Below are 22,013 nucleotides of genomic sequence, written 5' to 3' on the forward strand. Positions count from 1 at the left end.
GGCCGATTGTGTTGTTCTATAAAATCTCACATTCTTCTTTGATCAGATGAAGGTTATTGAGGAATTCTTTAACTCTTGATTCGTATTCTTCTTCATGCATATCTGATGACGATAATCCATAATCTTCATCACCCTCTGTTATTGCTTTTCTCTTTTGTTTTATTGTGCCAGAAAACAATGTTCGCCTACTTTTTTTCCATGCAATGTTTTGTGCACGTCTTGCAATGTTCTTTTTGGTATACTTTCCAGGGCTCGCATGGGTCACTTTTTTATGGATATAGCGCGGAAATTCGCCAGCAGGTACGTTGTAGGATATGGCAGCCGCTGTACATCTTGTTGCATAGGAGCGTCGCGCCGTATAATTGATTCTTTTCCCGCCAACAAACTTTGCTACAACAGAATTATAACATTCTGCAGCATTGTTGTCCATATTTAAAATCAAACTTTCGGCATTTCTCGTAACACGTTCTGCGACATACAAAATATCCTGGAACAGTCCGGAAGCTTTCATTTCAGTTACCCAATCATATCCTTTTTTCTGTTCATCTTGGTCAATGTTTGTCATTTTAGAACAGAAATATTTTTTTCGTGGTTTCCAAAAACGTGGTAGGGTCCGTTGTAAATGTCTTTTTTCAATAATCGGACTTTCTCAGCATGGCACTCTTCGCTTTTTTCAGTGGTAATATAATTGATCGATCCAATAATCCCACTGCGTAAACGTTTTATACTGTTCATCAAAATATTCCTTTGTTTAACATGGACAGGCAGATTTTTGGAACTTGTTTTCTTCTGGGTTAGTGCGCGCAACCGTGTACAATAATTTCGCAACAAGTGATTGCGGCATTCGATTTTTGATACTGATGTATCATAGGGACATGCTTCGGCCAGTTTTTTTGTCACGCTACTATCACCATCACCAACAAGATATAAATATTTAACACCATGCATCTCGATGCTCTGTTTGAAACCTTCAACTATGATGTTAGATTCCATGCCTGTTGATGGACCAGACCAGTTTTTAAAACACGTGTGTGCAATTGGTTGTTCTTCCTTGTTTTCGGCTCTTGCACACAAGCAACAATATTTGTTGCGTATTCCTAGGAATAATACCTTTTTGGTAAATACGTGGAGCTTGTTGCCGCAACTTCGACTCGTACATCTTGGTGTGGTGGTGTAGCACTACTACTAGTACTTGGAATGTTTATTTCTTCTGTAACCACGTTTATCGGTCTGGGAGTTACATTTTCGTCACAAAGTAACTGCCTTGTTCTGCAAGTAAGTGAGTGGAATGTACTTACTGTATTGTTTTTAATCATTGCAGAAATTTTTTCGGAATCATTTTCGTAAACACATCATAACAAGAAAAGTGGTATTATATGTATAACTGAATAAATAAACTTATAAAACAGGTGTTATACCAAATCTGACATATGTATCAAACTTGGCGTTAAAATTTTTTTGTAAAAGTATTAAATTTACAGTCAAGGTGTTAACATGTACCATAAATAAAAGTGTACAATTCAATTCTACTTCAACTGCATTCAGTATTGATACAATTATTCAATTCATGTAAATTAACATAATTCAATTAATCCCAAACACATTTTTCCAAATCATTTGGAATCTGATTTTATTCGTACCAATTCAAATGCAATTTTCAGAATTCAGATTCAATTCTTACCAACTCAAAGTCAATCTTTACCACTTCAAATGAAATCTTTACTAATTTTAATCAATGTTTAACAATTCGAAAAAATTCCACAGTTGCATAAAAATTTACTTCATTTCAATTCTTTGTAATATAATTCAAAGCAGTTCATTACAATGCAATAATAATTCTTTTCTGAAGTGATAATGAAATAATCTCTTTGTGACTGTACCAACCAATTCTTCAGTTCTTAGACCCCTGTTTACAGTTTTTCGGAAATGATTACGAAAACTCATATTCAAAAGTTGATAAACAAGTGCACCTGCAAACCTCGCCTTCGGCTCGGCTTTTGACACTTTGCGCTCGGTTTGCAAGAAAGATCACTTTTTTATTTTGGTTTGAAGCACTTTCATCTACCTTTTGCTATCACGAATTTTATTCATTCTCTGACGTATACTTTGCTTGCGTCCACTGCCAGGAGTTAAATTGGTCTTGTATTTTGGCATATTTGCTTGAATAAATCTCGCCACACAAATATAGTCAAATTCACTTTTGTGTTTTTTGCACTGCACTGCACTTGCACTGTAAGATAATTTCGTGAAAATGCGAGAATGAAAAGACGTGTTTTCAAGACAAAGTTCAATAAACGACTGTCCCTTATAATACAAGGTCAAAATCTCTCCACTTTATGTAGGGAGTTTGTTGATATTACGTAAAACACTTCATCTCTTATCATTATAGCTTTGGTTCTCACCCAAGTGCTCAGCTAAGGGTGGTTTACCACCAAAATCGTGCATCCAGACTAAACAACCGGCCACGCTTCCCTTCGCGTTGATTTTACAAACATTCAACGTCCACTTTTATTCGCAATTTATCGGGTTTATATTGTTAATAGTAACGCACACCGATGGGAAATAAAAAACTGTTTAATATTATTAAATTTACCAAAAGGTGTATAACAGAAAATTTTAAACGTTAAACATATTATTGAGAAACTACATGTACCTAGATAATTAGAAATATAATATTTTTAAACTAAGTAAATATTAATTTTTGTTTTCTGTCCAGTCTGTTTAGGCACCACACTGATATTTCAAGTATATTTAAGGAGTAATCTTCAGCATTTCTAAATTACTAAATAACAGTGTAAAGGACAGTCGCGCGCAACAAAAGTGAGTCGAACATCTGTATTTCAGTTAAAAGTGTCTCTACGTCGTCTCATGTCTACAACGCTCATTTACACTTTAGAGCGGTATCTCTTTCCGAATTTTCGTTGTGCAGTCGACGAAAATATTCGTCGGCCGTACATTACCGCCTTAACTTGGGATTTGGCAGCTATAGTACCATGATCACTCCCTCTCAGTGGTGGGTGACATTGGATATCAAAAACTGTTTTTTTATGGTTTACAATAAACAGGTCAAGTAGCGACTTTTAGCGTTTCTAAACCTAGTTGGAAAGTTTATTATTTGATGAGCATTCACTTCAGTGTAAAAATTTAGAAAATTTTGGGTTGCATTGTCTTGCCTACGTAGAGTAAGGTCAGTTCAATTTAGTTCAGGATAATTGAAGTCTCCAAATGTATAGGTGGGTATGTTGGATGCATAGGCATTTCTTAATGCCTTAATCATTTCTAGATTAGTCTCAGTAGATGTGTATCCTGGTATGTATATACAACATAGCTGTATTTTAATATCATGTATTCGCACTTCTAAGAAAACTGAGTCTATTGGACTCTGTATATCATATTTGTTTACCACAGAGGCATTTATTTTTTTGCCATGAGTACTGTCAGCAATAAGAATACACATGCCACCCCCATGTAATATATGTAATATTACGTCGTAGAATTATAAAATGCATTCATCCCACATTTAAACCAAAAAATGACAGACGATTATTACTATTGGATGTTAGCTGTTTAAAACTGGGTTCAACTCCAAATTCGTGTAAAATTTTTTGTTCTTGGCGATGAGGTTAGATTAGATGAGCTAGGGCGTAAGATACCCCGACCTGTTCACTTGTCTGGGTGGCAACGACTTTGCAAAGTGAGCTACCTGTTTGGGAGATATGGGGTTTGCCTCTTCTGGCTCTAAAAAGTTTGAATGTGAGTACCGTAGTTTTGTTTATGGATTTGGTTTCCTTTGGTTTCTTACAAAAGCAACAATAGCTGTCAGAAGTTTCTCCCATGTTCTTTAGATGGTATTTCACTGAATAGTGTCCAGTAAGCATGCCATTAACTCTCCTTAGCTCATCTTTGTTCAATGAAAGGGCCTTTTCAGACTTGGGATCTTATTCCATTTGTCTGATTTCTTCTCGTTTTCCTATTTTTTCATGACCATGACATGATGGGAGGAAAGCTATGAAAGATTTTGGTCCTGTAAGAATTGTCTTTTTTCGCCAGATGAGAGGATTGTTTATCGCCGTGTACTCCGGTGTGACCAGATACCCACGTAAGAAGATTGTGCTGAACAAGCTGCGCATGTAAGGAAGGTTCTGAGCCCATTGCGATATCAAGCTTGGTTCCTAGACCATACATTCCTTTTCGAGCCAACAGTCTAGAAAATTAATGAGCCTCGTGTGAACGAAATCTCTGCATTTGTCCATTGCAGTTCACCATCATTTTTGTGGACACCTTACATACTTTTAGATTGCCGAGATGCCGGTCAGGTTATCAGGCATAATGCTCTGTTCCTTGTATACCTTTATTGCTTTATTTTCTATGAAGGTCTTCAAATAGGGCATGACTAAAATGACTCGTAATGCTGCTGTGAGACAATGGTTTTTGTTCTTGGCCACCATGCGAAAGCTGCATAGCTCATGATAGGTCGCACAATAGATTCATACATCCAGTTCAACAATTTGGGCTTTAAGTCCCGTATACCTCCGACCATTCTGCAGCAGTTGTCTAAACCCTTCGTGCCTTATGGCTTAATGCTTGAAGATGCTATCTCAAAATAACCCTGAGATATTTAATATCTGACTCAAGAGCTAGTTCATTCTGAGGGTTATTTGTTCCTCCTAGTGAATGGAACTAGGTAATCTTTGAGGGCTTTATGCTTAGACCTTCATCGACCCACCATCTCTGAGCGTTGTTAGGGCAGATTGCATTTCATCCCAAACTATACCATCATGCTAACTCAGCACAGTTATCTCCGTATCTTGCGTTGATTAGATTTATGAGCAGATGATCATGACCATAATAGTAGCGATAGGCAGCCGCCTTGGGTCTATCCGTCTTCCGGTTTGTTTTGCAGTTATTGCTTTATCCCCTCATTTGATATTGATAACACGACTATTCAAGGTTACCATATTGCAAGTCACAGTGCTTGGTTCGACTCGTCGTCATACCAGTGACTGATGGATGGAATGTAGTGGCGTGTTGGAAAAGGAACCCTCAATCTCTCTAGTTACATAGCCTTATCTCTTTATACTTCCAAGCTTTGTCTAGTTTTTTGGTTAGACTAAGCAAGGCAGAGACAGTCGACATACCATTTTGGTATGCAAATTGATTTCTTTGTAGACATTTCCGTTCTTATGTAGGAACAATGATTTTATTCCACCGTTTTCAGAAATAAAAAAAGAAGATAGACTGATAAGATGATAGGATTTAGCTTCTGAGCTAGGTCTTCTACCTGCTTTAGGGATGAAGCTAATTTCAATGTCTCTCCAGGACTAAAGCATTTAACTCCATGTGAAGCTTTAAGACTCCTTGTAAGGATCTGTGGTTCTTTTTGGGGTAGAACTCATTAGATACTTATATTGATAGATATGGTATGTTATTAAAATTAAAAATTGATCGGTATTTACAAATTTGCAAAGATAAGATTATTTAAATATATCACAATGCATACCTACACTGTAAGATACTCATCGCCTCCGTCATAGATTCGGCAGCATTACGAGAAGTTCCTTGAATGCCGCCTACTAATATCCACCCTTCTCTACTTCCAACAGAAGACGCTTCTTGTATTATACCATCGGAAGTGTAATTATAGTTAACTACATAATCGGAGTTTACGGTGGATTCGTCTTCTAAAACGTTAATAAGTAACTGAGTAAGTTTTATTTAGTGGAACAACGTTGTATGTTGGTTTTTAGTTTGCCAGTTGCCGTTTTATAAAGTTTTGGACATCATTTGCTTTCCTGTAAAATTAAACTTCTGCTACAAGCAATGGTTTTTCAGCCAGGTATTGATATATGTAAGTTTGTTAGTTTTTCTTGAATAAATGTTCAAGTGGAGCCTTGGTATATAATTTCACAGTTTCAGAACTGTAGTATTATTGTAGTATAACATAAATATTACCTGTGTCATTTTCAATATATTGAAACGCTTCTTCTTCATGATCAGTTACATATCCATTACTGTCCTTTAAGGGTAAGCCTTCCAATCTACTTTGTAAATCTAAAGCTGGCAGTTTGATTTCTAGTGACAATTTCTTGAATATGAGATAACCTACTGGTGCTATAGGATTATCTGAATGCATTACGATCTCCGAGTTTTCACTGCAAACATTACAGTTTAAATATATAAGGAATATTATTTTCACCTCTGTACTATGTTCTAAATTCAATCGATACAAAGATATTTCTAAAAATTATATAAAAATAATTAAAAAAAAGTTTCGGGCATGATGGAGATCTTTTAGTCCTCATCACATACTTCAAATATGTATACCAGACTTCTGGCAAAAAAAGTAGTTTGTAAATGCTATCACTTCATGTTTTAATATTTTTTTAACATTGTTTCGGCAATAGGAATCCACGCATACCGAGCTTAATTTATTCCTTTACTTATGTTCTATTTATTTGAATAAAAAATTTTTGATTCCGCTACAACGGGATTTTCAGTGTTACAGGCTCCTGGACTAAATACAATTGAAATTTTTAATGAAACTAGTGTAAAGGTCGGACACTTACATTAGTATTCTGCTCTTGAATAGAGGACAATCTAACGTTAAAGTCTCATATTCTCCGCCCTCTCCACAAACATTTATCCCATATTTCTCATGCATTGCTAATAGATGAGGTTGTAGCGAGCTAAGGGATCTTCCTAAGTGTTTAATTTCCAAACCTAATGTTGCTACTTTGATAATTTTAGCGTCTACTTCACATTTTATAATTTCGTCAAGAAGTTCGATTTGATTTCTCTGCCAGAGATAACATAAAGGTACCAGGGACAGTCTTATACAACTAAAACATTTATTGAAATATTTCAAATACTTGAAATTATATTTATGATTTATTTGAATGTACACTTACACATTTTCTACTCTTACTCTTTGGTAATCCGATAAAATAGCTCCAACAGACACAGCCTCGAATATAATTTCATTCCTTATTTGTTTGAGTAATAAATACAAGTCTTCTACCTCATCGCTCTCGGAAGGTTCATAAATTTTACCTCTTTCATTAGAAATACCTACAAATACATACAAATGTTAAAATATTGCAAGGAATGACTAATAGGTTGAGACTAGGGTGATGGAAAAAATATAAATCGAAGGTTTGCTGGCAGAATTAGTTCAGGAAGTGTATACTAAAGCGTTATTTGGAGCAGAACCAGAGCTAGTGTCGCTGTTCTTAGTAGCAGTGCAAGGGAACTGGTTCACCCAGTTCACTGTACTGTTTGCGCCAAGGTAACTAGAATAATATAAGGTTTATGACAATAACAAGATGCGCAGTAGACAAGTGACGTCACCGGTTCATCACAGCTGTGAGAACGGCAACAAGTTTTAATAAATTCGTTAGTTAGAAATATATTCGTTTGTATAGCCAGATCAGCAAGAGATAACACACATCCTCATAACTCGAACATAATGTGAAGTTTTGGTTGACATAAAAATATAAACAAAACAAAAATGTAAACATAAGACGTGGCTGGTGTTCTAGCAGCTGATCGTTTGTTTACAAAAACATGCGCATGTCACAAACCTTCTATTATTCTAGTAACCTTGGTTTGCACGGGGTCTAGAGACAGTTCAGCTAGTGCAGTGCAAGACTGACTTTCTATATAAATAAAGAAGACAAGAAATGAATTTTTAATTAATGTTTTCATTAAACCTCTTATTTTATAGATATCTTATTGTCAAAATTGATAAAAATTTCGAGACAAAATTCTAATTTCAATTCTCTTCTTCTTTTTCTTCGTCTTCTTCATAATCGTCGTCATCGTCCCTCTGCTACAGAATTTCAAGTTACCGTCTTTAACGAAATTTCGCTCATGCGCATGCAAAGGAAGACAACAATAGTACAATAGGACCTTTCTAATCCGGCACTGCGCTAGTCCAATAACCCGGCACTCTCAGACGGTCGTGGTGCGGGAATCACGTTGATACGCGAGGTTTGTTCTTGGTTAGACACTGGAACTGTACTAGTGCAGACCAGTTGTGGAGTGTATAGAATTAAGGTTTGTTCTTGGTAGCTGCACTGGCAGAATTAGGAAGTGTATTCTAAAGCGTTCTTTGTAGCAGAACCAGCGCTAGTGTCGCTGTTCTTAGTAGCAGTGTAAGGGAACTGGTTCACCCAGTTCGCTGTACTGCTTGCACTGGTTCTAGAGTCAATTCAGCCAGTGCAGTGTAAGACAGTGCAATAAGTGTTATCTGGAAACAGTGGCACTACATCTTCGTTATCGGACGAATGTAAAATATCAAAAAATACTAAATCGTTTTCCATTATTGTTAATACTACAAGGCCTGAATCACATCAAATAATTTTAAATACAATAATCAACAAATCTCTATTGCTCTCTGCACTATATCGTTCTTTCTATCCGATCGAACTAATTCTATACACTCATGAACTGGCTTGCACTGATCCAGTTCAGTATAGTTCCAGTGCAGCTACCAAGAACAAACCTCAATATATCCAAGGACTGTCCCAAAAGTACCTGGCCTGACCTAGAGATGGCGGTAGTTGCTTGAAAAATACCACTTTACGAGAACTGACTATTAAATAACGAGACTGCGTGCTTAGAGGGTGCCCTAGACGGGTGAGGTGCGTTGGGTATCTAGATATCTTGTCTATGCACGTCCCAAAACACGTTTCCGTCACTATAATAGTATTTGTGCAGTGGCGGTTTTTTTCTCGTGCCGAAAACCATGTGTGACGAATAACAGGAGCAACGTATCAATATCAAATTTCTCGTTAAATTGAAAAAAAGTCCGAAAGAGGGCTGTAAATTGTTGCAAGAGGTCTATGGGCGGAGAAAACTCATAGAAATAATAGTAAATAAGAGTGACATTAAAGTGAGATTCCAAGGCACAACATCAGAGAAGACGCACACAAATAAGGGCGTTAAGCAAGGAGACTCAATGTCACCAACTCTATTCAACATAATTCTGGAAGGCATTGTGAGAATCGCTGGACAACAAAATACGAACATTATAACAGATGCAATACTGATAGTAGCATATGCAGATGATGTAATGATCATTGCAAATGGACAGAGGGAATTAATAAAATCGATCAACAAATTAGAAGAAGAAGCAAGAAATTACGGACTGGAAATAAATGCAGAAAAAACAAAATATATGAAAATAGGAGGAAAACCTGAACAGAGAGCAAACCAACTGAAAACTAACAAATACAATTTTGAAACAGTATCGACCTTTAACTGTCTAGGAATAACGTTGGGATAAACAAGCAGAGAGAGGATAAAGGATAGGATACAAAAGGGCTATCAAGTCTATGAAAGTAACAAAAACCTACTAAAAACAAAAACGTAACCAAACAAAACAAAATAAAAATGTACAAAACCCTAATAAGACCAGTAATCACGTATGCGATGGAAACAACAGTAATAAACAAAAGAGAAGAAGAAGAACTTAAAAGAACCGAAATAATGATAATGAGAACAGTAATAGATCCAAACATTACACAGGAAGGAGAAAGAGCAAAGAAAAACGAAGAAATAGAGGGAGAACTGGGGAAGGAGAATATAGTGAGATACATAAAAGCACAAAGGCTCAACTGGGCCGGGCACATAATGAAAAGAAAACCAATGATCAAAAGAATAACGCAATGGATCCCTTTGTGGCCAAGGAGAAGGGGCAGGCCGAGAAAAACTTATATAAACGAAATAGAGGAGGACATAAGTGCACTCAATATAGAAAACTGGGGAGCAGAATGCCGGAATCGAAAAGAATGGAAAATAATAACAAAAGCAGCCAAAGCAAACGACAAACTATAAAGAAAATAAATATTGGAAAACGAGGAGTAATCCATCTCAAAAAAAATAAAGGATTTAAAGCGCCAAAAGCGATAATCCACATAGGATTGAAAGGCTTGATGAGGATGATCTCTGATTAATAAATAATTACAGTTGTTTAAAAATAATTTCTACTAAAAAAATTAATTATAAACTTTATAGCTAGACATACAAGGTTTTTAACCAAAATAACAAGATTTAGTAGGCTTTATTTATTTTCAATTCTGATTACATCCTAATCAGAATTAAGTAACAACAAAAATTAGAAAAATAAAATAATAGTTATTTACGTTATAAATCCGGGAAGTGATTTAGTACGGTACGAGATGTTTATGGACGAGGCGACGAAGGAGCCAAGTCAACAATACCTAATCGAGTACAGTATTAATAGTTCACGGACGTATATCGTAATATATTTTCGGATTTAAATAAAAATTAAAATTAACAGATGTCACTAAGGTAACATTATAAACAAAGGCAGACATATTGAATTTTTGGAACTACAAAAAATATGTTGGCTTATTTTTTTGATATTGTTTTTTAACAGCATTCTTTTCAAACCTCAAATCTTCAGTCAAAAACATCAAAAAGCTCTTCATTATGGTCTAAATATTCAATAGTTAAATCATTACACGTATCGACGTATATAATCGCCGCTCTTGTTTTGATACCGATCGATTTCAATGCTAATAAAAGTACAAAAAAGTAGGGTACTAGAAGACAAGAGTGGAAAAAATTTTATTATACGTATCAATAGATGTTCTGAAAATTATTTCCAATTCTGTACATCAAATTTAGATATGGAGGGAACATTAATAATTATAAATAATATATATTCAAACTTTAAACTGATAAATTTTAGGTTATGTAAAAGTATTGTACTGAATTTTAACACGTTGAGCCCTGGTGTGGTTCATAGGCCCGCAACAGAGCTCTCCCCACAGCCCACAGTGGTCCTATGATATAATATTTATCGAAACATATCGTATTTTTCTGTACACTTCACATAAAAGCCTAAATCATCGTTCAAAGGATAAAAAAGCAAACAAAATTTTGTTTTTCCATTCCGCAAGCAACCTTCAAAAAAATGTATTCCAAATAAAAAGTTCAAAAATGATGTTTCATGTGTACGGTCCATAGAACCTCTCTTGGCCCTGGATTCAGATTTAGCGCTAAGCTTCACCTCAGGCCCAAAGGAAGCCTATGGACTGCACACAAAGAAAATCATTTTCTCGTATTGTTACTTTGAAATAAATTTTTCCTTTTTTCCCTTGGATCCACACTCCATATAGAGTGTAAAAACACAAACACATTTTTAGGCACAGGGGAAAGTTTATCAATTTAGGTAGGGGCTCAATGTGTTAAGTAAATATTGAGTGTTCAAAATACCCAAGTTAAATGTGTAGAAAAAAAAATTTAAGCTCCTCACCTAAAGTATCTCTCTTATATAGAGGTAGATCCATAGCTGATGCAATTAGGTCAATTGCCTCGTGGCCTACACTTTGATACATGAAACTATCTATTTCAGTTTTACTATGGGGCACCAAATTTGCTAAAGCCACTATCTGGTGGCCTGCGGCAATACATTGCATCATATTAAATGTGCTGTCTTTGCCACCACTTACTAAAGCTACTACTTTCATCTTAGAATATTGCCTAAGCTACAAAGTTAAATAAAAAAAATCATTATTAAAAAATCATTTATGAAGAACTCCTCAATATACACCAACTGAGGTGATAAAATATAATATTAATTCAACTCACTAGATTTATTATAAATTGCAAATCTTCCTCTTGAATACATTTATTTTAAACCGCAATTATTATGCTTTCTACAGAGTGTTACTAAAAAACGTGATTCCGTCTCTAGGATAGATAGAAAACTGAAAAATATTTGGGGTTTGCTGAGTAATTATATACGAATATGTTTTGGAAGCTGATACATCCAATGAATTTGTTTTTAAGTTTAACTCTCATAGAGGGCGCTAGTTACACAGTTAATATCAAGTAGTATTGAACATAACTTTTTCAATATTAGATTTATCAAGAAAAATTTTAAATGATCTTAAACATCATTTAATTTTACACCAAAAAGGTGGTACTGTTGATGAACTATTCACATAGAATTTCACAATATATATATATATATATATATATATATATATATATATATATATATATATATATATATATATATATATATATATATATATATATACAGTGCTTTTCAGATAAAAGTATCCACCTTTAATAACTTTTGTAATACTGGTATTTAGAAAAAATCCAAAAACACGTCAATTTATGTTGGAAGGGGCAAGCATTATGGCTTATTTAAACTTACTGGAAAAGCCACCCCCTCACCCCTAGCAGCATCCCCTTTATTTTTTTAAATTACTTGTCATATTTTTTATGTAAAATTTGGATACTCCTCTTTGAGCTGATTTCAAAAATGTATAATACTTGTAGGTTAAAGTGGTTAGTTTATGAGATAAACAATTTTTCTTTTAAGATCACAAATTTTACTTATTATTTACTTTCACCTTATTTGCCTGTACTAAAATGGGTTGTACAACAGTTCAAACTCTTTAATATTTTTAACTGTGCTATTTATTATGAAGTTACAATAAGTGTTCAAAATGAGTACCATTCACTTCCATACAATGGTATAATCTATTTTGAAATGCCTCTCTGACATTGCTTAATACGGCTGGATTTAATTGTCGACATTCATTTTCTATCCTCTCTCGTAAATCATCCAGAGATTCTGGTTGGGTAGCATAAACTTTTGTTTTTAAATACCCCCATAAAAAGAAGTTTAGGGGTGTTAAATCCGGTGACCTAGGTGGCCACTCCATCATCTGCCCCCTTCTACCTATCCAACGAGCGGGGAATGTTTCGTTTAAAAATTGTCGGACAGGCATAGCATAGTGTGGGGGAGCTCCGTCTTGTTGAAATACCAGTAAATCTTCGGAAAGGTTATCATCATTTTCTATTATTGTTGTAATACGTGGGTCAACCCCTTCCCTGAGTAACTCAAGATATGATTCACCATTTAAATTTGTGGTCACCTAGGATACCACACCAAACGTTTAACTTTTGGGGATGTTGTGTATGGAATTGACGCATAATATGTGGATCACTTTCAGCCCAATATCTACAATTATGCCTACTTACTAAGCCATTTAATGACCATGAGCATTCATCAGAAAAGCAAATATTGCTTAACAATTGTGGATTGTTATTGATAATTTGAGTCATTGATTCGCAAAACTCTAGACGACGATCAAAATCATCTTCATTCAACTCGTGCACCAACTTAACTTTGTATGGGTGGTACTTGAATTTATGTAGAACTCGGAAAACTGTAGAAGATGAAACACCGATTGCTCTACTTATTGTTGACAACGATTGGGGTTGTTGAGCCTCTAAGCTGACTTGCCCTAAAATTGCCACTTGGATTGCTTCGTTATTTACGAGTCCCTCTCGCTTATGCACTTTATTGTAAACAGACCCTGTTGTGGTAAATTTCTCCATCAGTTGAATTACATACTTATGAGTTGCATGTCTTCCGTCATGTAATTCGTTAAATATTCTAGCAGCAGCTCTTGCACAATTATTATTTTGGTAGTATAAACCTACAATTTCAATTCTTTCTTGCAAAGAGTAAACCATTTCAGAAAAACAAAATAAATAATGTATCAAATTACACTATCAATAGTGACTACAAATTCTAGTTGACAATGTCAAACTTTAATAAAAAGTAGAGTTTTTTGTTGTTTGGATTTTTTAAGTAGAATAAATAGCACAGTTAAAAAGATTAAAGAGTTTGAACTGTTGTACAACCCATTTTAGTACAGGCAAATAAGGTGAAAGTAAATAATAAGTAAAATTTGTGCTCTTAAAAGAAAAATTGTTTATCTACTTTAACCACTTTAACCTACAAGTATTATACATTTTTGAAATCAGCTCAAAGAGGAGTATCCAAATTTTACATAAAAAATATGAAAAGTAATTTAAAAAAATAAAGGGGATGCTGCTAAGGGTGAGGGGGTGGCTTTTCCAGTAAGTTCAAATAAGCCATAATTCTTGCCCCTTCCAACATAAACTGACGTGTTTTTGGATTTTTTCTAAATACCAGTATTACAAAAGTTATTAAAGGTGGATACTTTTATCTGAAAAGCACTGTATATATATCAAAATAAAGAATTTCTTCTATTCACCTCGGAAATAATTTCAAAATTGCATATATCGAAAATGTATCTCGCCGTTCTTCAAAGGGGAAAACAACTACTTTCCTGGCTAATGCCTCGACGAATATTGAATTACAACCCCTCTGAAGAGCGTGATGTAAATCGACCTTTTTGTCGATATTAACATCCCCAATAGCTCGCAATTGCAACGAGAGGGTGTAATTACTGACTAGTTTCGACGTTATTACGTCTCATCAGACAAGTTTAAGACCCCTCGTCTCAAGACCGAAAATTGAATTTTAAATCCTATGAATTTAAAATTCAGAGGTAGAAAGGGGGTCCTTGACCCCTGCTGCACGCTTCTGGAAAAGACTAGGAATCATCTATTCATATTAGAACAAGTAGTTTATCAACTTGATAATCGTCAAATACTTTCAATTAACAATCGATCACACTCTTTGAAATTTAAAGACAAAAAATCGTTTTTCTCCTAGAGCAGTAGCAGTCGAATTTAATGATATTGGTTGATATGGTAAATATTTGTTTGGGTAGTTTTCTTTTTTCTACCTCTCAATATTTTATTTTCTATCAATCTCAATCTACAAGAATAGTGAGGAATTCTTCATGAATTTGATAGATTTGTTATCATTATGTTTCTAAGAAAATACTTTATTATTATTATTGATAGTAAAGTTAGTTGTTTGAAAATGACAAAAAAAACGAAAAAGCACTACATAAAATTGAAGTGCTTTTTGGAAACTATGATCCTGAATCATGTATCAGATTATTGCAGATTCTAATCCTGAACAATGGTTTTATTAGATTTCTTAAACGTCGTTTCATTTTAAATTCGAAACTCAATCTACAAGAACCTTTTATTTTTATCAATTCAGTTTTGTATGTTAATTTTTCATAGTTTTTATGTTTATGACATTTTCTTTGTTTATAGACCTTCAGTTGTATAATCCATTTTAGATATATAATTATTATTGTTGAGCAGTTATCACAGTATCAGCAACATTAGCCATAGATAACTATTTAAGAGGAATTAATAACATTTAAAACAGAGAAAATAATAGAAACAAACAAAACTATCAGTATCAGTATCATAGTTTCTGAAACGCACCTAAATCATTCTCAAAAATGCAGACTGATATCTTCTATAACTAAAGAATTGTACACATCTGAAGACTATAGAAGATTATAAGGGAATATTTCCAAAAATAATCTACAGGACTTATAAAATAAAAAAATATGATGTCAACCAGCAAAAAAACTAAAACTGTTTGCCTGTAAAAAAACTGTCTCTACTGTACCACTACACAATAAAACAAACAACTAAAAAAGCTGGTAATCAAGATTCACTCTAAAGTTAAAGAAAATCATATATTTGTTAAGAAATGTTGAAAGAATTATAATATATATAATCTATTGAATATGTTATTCATTGTCATGAATATCAATCAATAAATGTACTTAAAACTAATGACTTTACTATTAACAAGATTTTTTGTGGAATAGTATGAATAAATAACCATTTCGTTACTAGTTGCATTATCAAATTTTAAACAAAAATAATTCAAACAAATTATACATATTAATTCATTATTGTCAAGATCTTAGATTATTATTGACTATATTACATAAAAGCATAGTTTACCTCTTTTTTTTAACACTTTCACAATTATTTCTATAACACATTTATGAGTACATTACATTCTTTTTCTGATACTGAGCACATTAATTTTCAGAGGTCAAGTTTGGTTAGAAGTAAAAAAATATAAGAATACATTTAGTTTGACTGATTAAAAGTACAGGTTAGGTTTCAAAAACAAAAACGTATTAATGTTGATTTAATAAACACATGTGTCATTTCTGAATTGACTATTTTTACCGCAGTAAAATGTCTGGTTTTGATAGTTTTGAATAAACAGCTCATTTTTTTCATTAGAATAAATATTCAGAAATAATATTCCCATGCAAATCACAAAGAACCTCTCTCTTTCTTATGGGTATTAAGTGGAACGAACCCATTTTGTAGTTCCGTGACTCATTGACACATTTGTAGAAAGTAAATTTATAGTTTGTCTATGGCAACAGAACATACCAAGGATATCTTAGGGTATGTTCTGTGATGTCAGGTAACCTTTATCACATATATTTACAGTTGATGTGTTGGGTATTGGGGATTATGACATTATTGACTACATGTTCATAGTTGTAATAATATTTGTCCAATAACGAAGTCCATCAAAATATTATCAAATTCCTTGCAGAAAATTAAAGGCAGAATACGTAAGTTGAACAAAAAAATTAAATGGATTCCTCAAACTTTATTTGTTTTCCAAAAAGAGAACTAAAAGATGAATTAGATATAGAAACGCCAAATGTTGAAGCACAAGCAACCTTTGGTAATGAAGATTTTAAACAAAATTGTACAAATTTTGTAAATACTCCTTCCATGATGGTAAAGGTGGAAATTGAACCAGATATGAAGAAAGAGGAAACAACGGGAGTGACAAATATTCTCGATCCAGAAGTATTTAAAGTGAAACTTGAACCTCTAGATGTACCAGATATAATTGATGAAAATGTTATTTATTCAGAAAATTTAGAATGGAATATGAATACTCAACCTGGTCCTTCCAGTTATAAATCAACTAGTAGATGTCCGTTTACATTGAAAAGTATCAAGACTAAAAATAAGAAACAAAAATATAAATGCCCTATTTGTGGAAAAAGTAAGTAATTTTTTATTTATTTCTTTGTTCATAGACCGAACCGAACCATTGTGGCATAACGGCCCGGCGGCACCACTAAAAGTTGTAGAAATTTTTTGTGGCCAATTAAATGGAGAATAAAGTGAAGAATCAGAGGATGAAAAACATCATAATTGTGACGATGACAGATTAGATGAATGATAATAATTATGTTCTGTCTTTTTTTGCTTTTTATTTAAATAATTATTTTTTTTTCTTATACTTTCGCCCAAATAAATCGACGCTTACCGAGCGCATTTTGTTTCTCTAATTAATAGCTGTCGATTTATATAAAATGAATGGCTAGACATAGGTGAACTTTTATATTAGATTTTAATTTTTTATTTCTCGTATAAACACTAAAAGGATTTTTCTTAAGTTATACTTTTATATTTTTTTGTGTTATTTAAACCTAAGCCATTATCTGCCGTAGCCCGTAATGTTGATGGTGGCGGATCGAATTTAGTCCTTAACCTTATGGCCAGAAAAAAGGGCTAGGAACTTCAATTTAAATTGTTCCTGCGTTATTTTTTTTTAAATTGTAGGCCGTAACGTGCACGTGCACATCACTTATGAAGAATCTTATCACCCCCTAAGTGGAGTGCAATCCATCCCCCCCCCCCCAAATACGCTTCAAATTTGTTTTTTGAGGTAATTTCAGAATATCTCTGAAAATCATTGTATTATTAAAAAAAACTGTAGATTCAGAAAAAAGGGCACAAAATTTTATAAAAAAACGGTCCTTACAACAATTTCTCCAAATTGCACCGTATTCCTGAAAAAAGTTATTGAAGGTAAGCGTTTTCGCGATCTGCATTTTTTCAACCAGCGCGGGGAATAAAAATCCATAATTCCCGATAGAAATGTCCGATTTTGACGAATCTTACGTCATTTTGAAGATGAATATTTCGGCTTTCTATTGACATATTATTATCTCTCATACGCAAAGTTGCAGCTTAGGCTCTCATTACACTACTATTTCTATTTCTAATTGCGTGAAATAATGCTCGAGATCACTGAAATCTTGTTTCTATCTTTGTAAGAGTAAAATTAAGAGTTGAGGAGTACTTAATTGTTAAATACCATAGTATTCAGTCGGTACTAGTAATGCTGGTTTCAAATACGATAATTTTCGAAAGTTCGCTTTTTTTGGGTTATAAATTCTTGACAGAGTTGATAACTTCAAATGTTGATATCTCAGGAATAAGCGCACGTATTAACATAAATCAAAGTTGAATCTGGAGGGGAGTATCTACTCTTTTTGAGAGGCTTTATAAAAATGGGCTTAGTTGCAGGGATTTTAAATAAAATTCAGTCAATCTTGTAGTAGATGAAAACATAACTCTGTCGACGTTTACTCGCATTGCATCTTATCCGGGGGAAAATAAAATCAGTCCTTGGAGGAATAACGGCATTCAAGAACCCAAAAGAACTATTCAGCAATGTACCTGGGAAGAACGCATTCAAATTCTTATACCTGTACATTGTCGGCCGGGGAACTAGTCCGAGCGGCAGCTGGCGGGCCGCTGTATGTTGTCGTGTTTGTGTGTGCGCCGACCGGTTGCGTAGTGGGCGATCTGCAACATTGTCAGCAGTAGCACGATGTAAACACGACGCTCAGTCAACATTGGAGTTGGAAAAAGAGTGTCACTTTGGAACCTATTGAAATTACAGTTCAAGCTGCTCCAAATTCGATTTTGAAGATGATTTTCTGTAACTGCACAACCGGATGTATTTAGAGATACCTGCATATACAAAAAAAGGTCTCAAATGTACCAGCATTTGTAATAAATGTACGCAAAAATTTGCCGTGATAGTCCCAGACTGTGAAAACGAAGACGCAGATAGTGACTATGAGTTCGATGATTAAATATATTGTTCTACCCATTTCTTGATGGTGATTTCTCAAGAATTCATTTCTTTGTACCCTTCCTCAATATTCATGGAAAAAACACTTATCCGGTCTCTACGTTTGATTTATACAAGTTTATCTGAATTTATTAATGAAAACGATTCACTTAACTGGGCTTTCAAAACTCAATAACGACATTTCTCGATTTTTCATTGGTATTTATATTATCCGAAAGCAGTGATTCCACATATCCCCTTCAAACACGTTTCTGGGATAACATTCAACAATTTTGATTATATTCATTACGCAAGAGCGAAAATCTCAGATATCTCTAGAAAACATTCCAAAGAAAGACATTTTATCGATTTGGGGAGGGAGGATGTGTCAAACCAAGGGGTTGACATCGTTGCAAGGAATTTTTTTCTATTTTCAAGTTCTTTTTCATATTTATAGCCCAAAACTGACAAATTGGAAATTTTTTAGAGAATACCCCCCAAAAATACGTTTTTCTCATTTTAGAGGGGGCTAGCACCCCCTAAGAGGGTGATGAGATTGTTGGTAATGATTCAGCACATTATGACGACCTCAAAGCAAAAAAAAAATCGTAGGAGCAATTTAAGTTGAACTTTTGGGAGAAAAATTGCTCCATTTACGGGCCTATTATTGTTTGGAGACCCTTGGGTATAGATAATCTATCCAAATTAATAATTCCTTTGTATTTCAGGTCGGGTACCTTTATCTTCAAGTAAAAAACATATTAGGTCACATTTTGGATCACGTTGCAATATTTGTTATTTGTGCGGGAAGTTTTCAATTACAAGTTACGAATATCTGGATCACTTCAAGAAACACACAACGAAACAGAAATATCGCACTAAACAAATCAATTATTCAAATAAATTTATAGCCAACGATCATCAAGATAACGTATGGGCCACCTTACAATACAAACACTTTTTAGATTATCCCGACCCAAAGGAAGACGATCACAGTGATGGCAAATTTAATAGCAACGAATTAAAAAAAATAAACGGCAAATGGCAGTGTTACATTTGCTACAAGCAGTTCATTAGAAGAGCATACTTGAAGCAACACATGAGGATACATACCGGTGAAAAACCATTTTTATGTGAACTCTGTCCAAAACTATTCATAACAAAATCTCATTTAAGATATCACATCAAAATTCATACAGGAGATAAACCGTTCAAATGCAATTTATGTTCAGTGGAATGTGTTAGTAAATCCCAGCTTACAATTCATATGAGAATCCATACGGGTGAAAAACCTTTCGTTTGTTCAATTTGTTCGAAAGAATTTATCACAATATTTCACCTACGGAAGCATACAAAAGTACACACTGGAGAAAAACCGTTCAAATGTGAAATTTGTTTCAAAGGTTTTGGCCAAAAGTATTCTTTAGTCATACATTTAAGGAGCCATTCGGGAGAAAAACCTTACGAATGCGAAATTTGCCTAAAGAGATTTTCTCAAAAGAAGAACATGATTCTTCACACGGGCATTCATTCCGATGAACGACCATTCGAATGTACCATATGTTTAAAAAGATATAGCCAGTCAACGCTGTTGGATCGTCATATGAAGACGCACTGCACGGACAAACCGTTCAAATGCGAAATCTGCTTCAAACAATTTTCCACCAAATCACATTTCAACGAACACTTTCGAATACATTCGGGCGAAAAACCATTCGTATGTTCAATTTGCTCCAAGTCGTTTACCCAACAATCAAGTTTACGTAACCACGCGAACATACATAAGACTGAAAGACCGTTCAAATGTGAAATATGCCAAAAGGGGTTCACTCAAAGATCGAGTTTGAAATTACATATGAGCAACCACACTCAAGATAAACCATTTGGTTGTGAAATATGCCCGAAACGATTTGCTCGTATGTCGGTTCTAAAACGCCATATGATTTTTCATTCCGGCGAGAAGCCTTTTAAATGCGAAATTTGCTCGAAGAATTTCAGCATATCTTCTCATTTAAAACAACATTTGGTGAGTCATACCGGGGAAAAACCGTTCAAATGCGAGTTTTGTCCGAAACGTTTCGCTTTAAAAGCCGGCATAACATTACACATGAGAAGTCATTCCGGCGAAAGGCCGTATCAATGTATTCTTTGTCCTAGAAAATTCTCCCAGAAATCTAATTTAACTGTTCATTTACAAAATCACTCCAAAGAGGATAGATTCAAATGTCGCGTATGTCAAGAAAAATTCAGCAACATCGAAAACTTGAATCGTCACATGACCGTCCATACTGGCGAACGACCGTTTCAGTGCAATACTTGTTACAAACAATTCTCTAAAAAAGCTCATTTGAGAGATCACATGAGAACTCATACAGGAGAAAAGCCATTCCATTGCGAATTATGTCACAAGAAGTTTTCTCAGAAATCTAGTTTGAATGTTCATATGAAAAGCCACTGCCGTTAAACAAAATTTGATGTCAGTTAAATGCGAAATCGGCAAAAAAAACAATTTTCATCCTTCTATCACTTTATAGTCCAGTCATCCTAGGTCAAATTAGTTGATTGTCTCGGAAAATTGACATACCCAGTATATTACCACGTAAAAATTTGTATGCCCCCTAACGTAACTCCTCTTTTACAAGATAGTGTCCTAAATTCATTAAAAGAAACGAACTTGAAAGATGTGATTTTTCCACTTGCGAAAATTTACCCGAAAAAGTTCTTGTTCGTTCATGGAGCAATTTGTGGCCGGATGTGACACTGTTAGAGCAATACAAAAAGAAAAGATAGAAAAAAAATGAGGCTAAAGATGTAGAAGAGAAAGTGAACTGATAGAGCTGAGAGAAACGATTACCGAAAAACTGTTAAACTATAAATGTTGTGAGCCTGTAGCTAACCAGCGAAGAAGAAGAAAAAGGCCAGTTTATGACAGATAGCGAAATAATTGAAGATGTGTTTAGTAGGAAATAAGAAGTGGTTATGATTGAGATGAAGGGTCTGCTGTTCATTTAGTTAGTCATAATGCTGTACTGGGTGCCTTTACCTTTACTTCCATAAAGTGGGCAGAAGAAAATGTTTCCGCAAACGACATTCTTGTTTTAAAGAGATTTCAAGAGAATGTGTCGAAAGTGTCGTTTCAAGAAAATTGATAATTTCTATACTCCAATGGAATAACTCACCAAAACTGTAAATCCTGATGTTTCTGTTTACAATAGGCAAAGCCTTAAACGATTATTTTTAAAATTAAGTTTTTTAATAGAGACAATTAAATTCTTTTTGTCTGTAAATGCTCTTGTTACCTAAAACTAAAGAATAAAACTCGACTTCTTTTGTAATTTTTGTGAATTTATATTAGAATTTT

At 34.2% G+C, this 22,013-nt stretch overlaps 2 protein-coding genes across 5 annotated transcripts in view; one reads left to right on the top strand and one right to left on the bottom strand.

The window, feature by feature from the left end:
• The window catches only part of LOC130444855 (uncharacterized), a 30,388-nt gene extending 14,335 nt beyond the window's left edge, over window positions 1-16,053 (bottom strand). Inside the window, exons 1-7 of one of the 3 annotated variants that reach the window (XM_056780148.1) lie at window positions 15,706-15,940; window positions 11,620-11,738; window positions 11,285-11,516; window positions 6,909-7,068; window positions 6,567-6,839; window positions 5,953-6,152; window positions 5,505-5,681 (exon numbers count right to left, since the gene is read on the bottom strand). In XM_056780148.1, the coding sequence (XP_056636126.1) occupies window positions 5,505-5,681; window positions 5,953-6,152; window positions 6,567-6,839; window positions 6,909-7,068; window positions 11,285-11,498 (1,024 nt within the window). In that variant the 5' untranslated portion in view covers window positions 11,499-11,516; window positions 11,620-11,738; window positions 15,706-15,940. Of the gene's footprint in view, window positions 1-5,504; window positions 5,682-5,952; window positions 6,153-6,566; window positions 6,840-6,908; window positions 7,069-11,284; window positions 11,517-11,619; window positions 11,739-15,705 lie in introns of all 3 variants that reach the window. The other 2 variants (XM_056780149.1, XM_056780150.1) reach the window with 2 other exon arrangements.
• A 90-nt stretch (window positions 16,054-16,143) lies between these two features.
• On the top strand, window positions 16,144-21,987 carry LOC130445537 (gastrula zinc finger protein XlCGF57.1-like). 2 transcript variants are annotated; one of them, XM_056781220.1, is made up of 3 exons: window positions 16,170-16,340; window positions 16,398-16,786; window positions 19,381-21,987. In XM_056781220.1, the coding sequence occupies exons 2-3, from the start codon at window positions 16,507-16,509 to the stop codon at window positions 21,114-21,116; spliced, it is 2,016 nt and encodes a 671-aa protein (XP_056637198.1). In that variant the 5' UTR covers window positions 16,170-16,340; window positions 16,398-16,506; the 3' UTR covers window positions 21,117-21,987. The 2 variants fall into 2 exon arrangements, with proteins under 2 accessions (XP_056637197.1, XP_056637198.1); XM_056781219.1 differs by having other exon boundaries at window positions 16,144-16,786.
• Window positions 21,988-22,013: the final 26 nt, after the last annotated feature.

Source organism: Diorhabda sublineata, chromosome 6 (assembly GCF_026230105.1).
Source record: "Diorhabda sublineata isolate icDioSubl1.1 chromosome 6, icDioSubl1.1, whole genome shotgun sequence".
NCBI lineage: Eukaryota > Metazoa > Arthropoda > Insecta > Coleoptera > Chrysomelidae > Diorhabda > Diorhabda sublineata.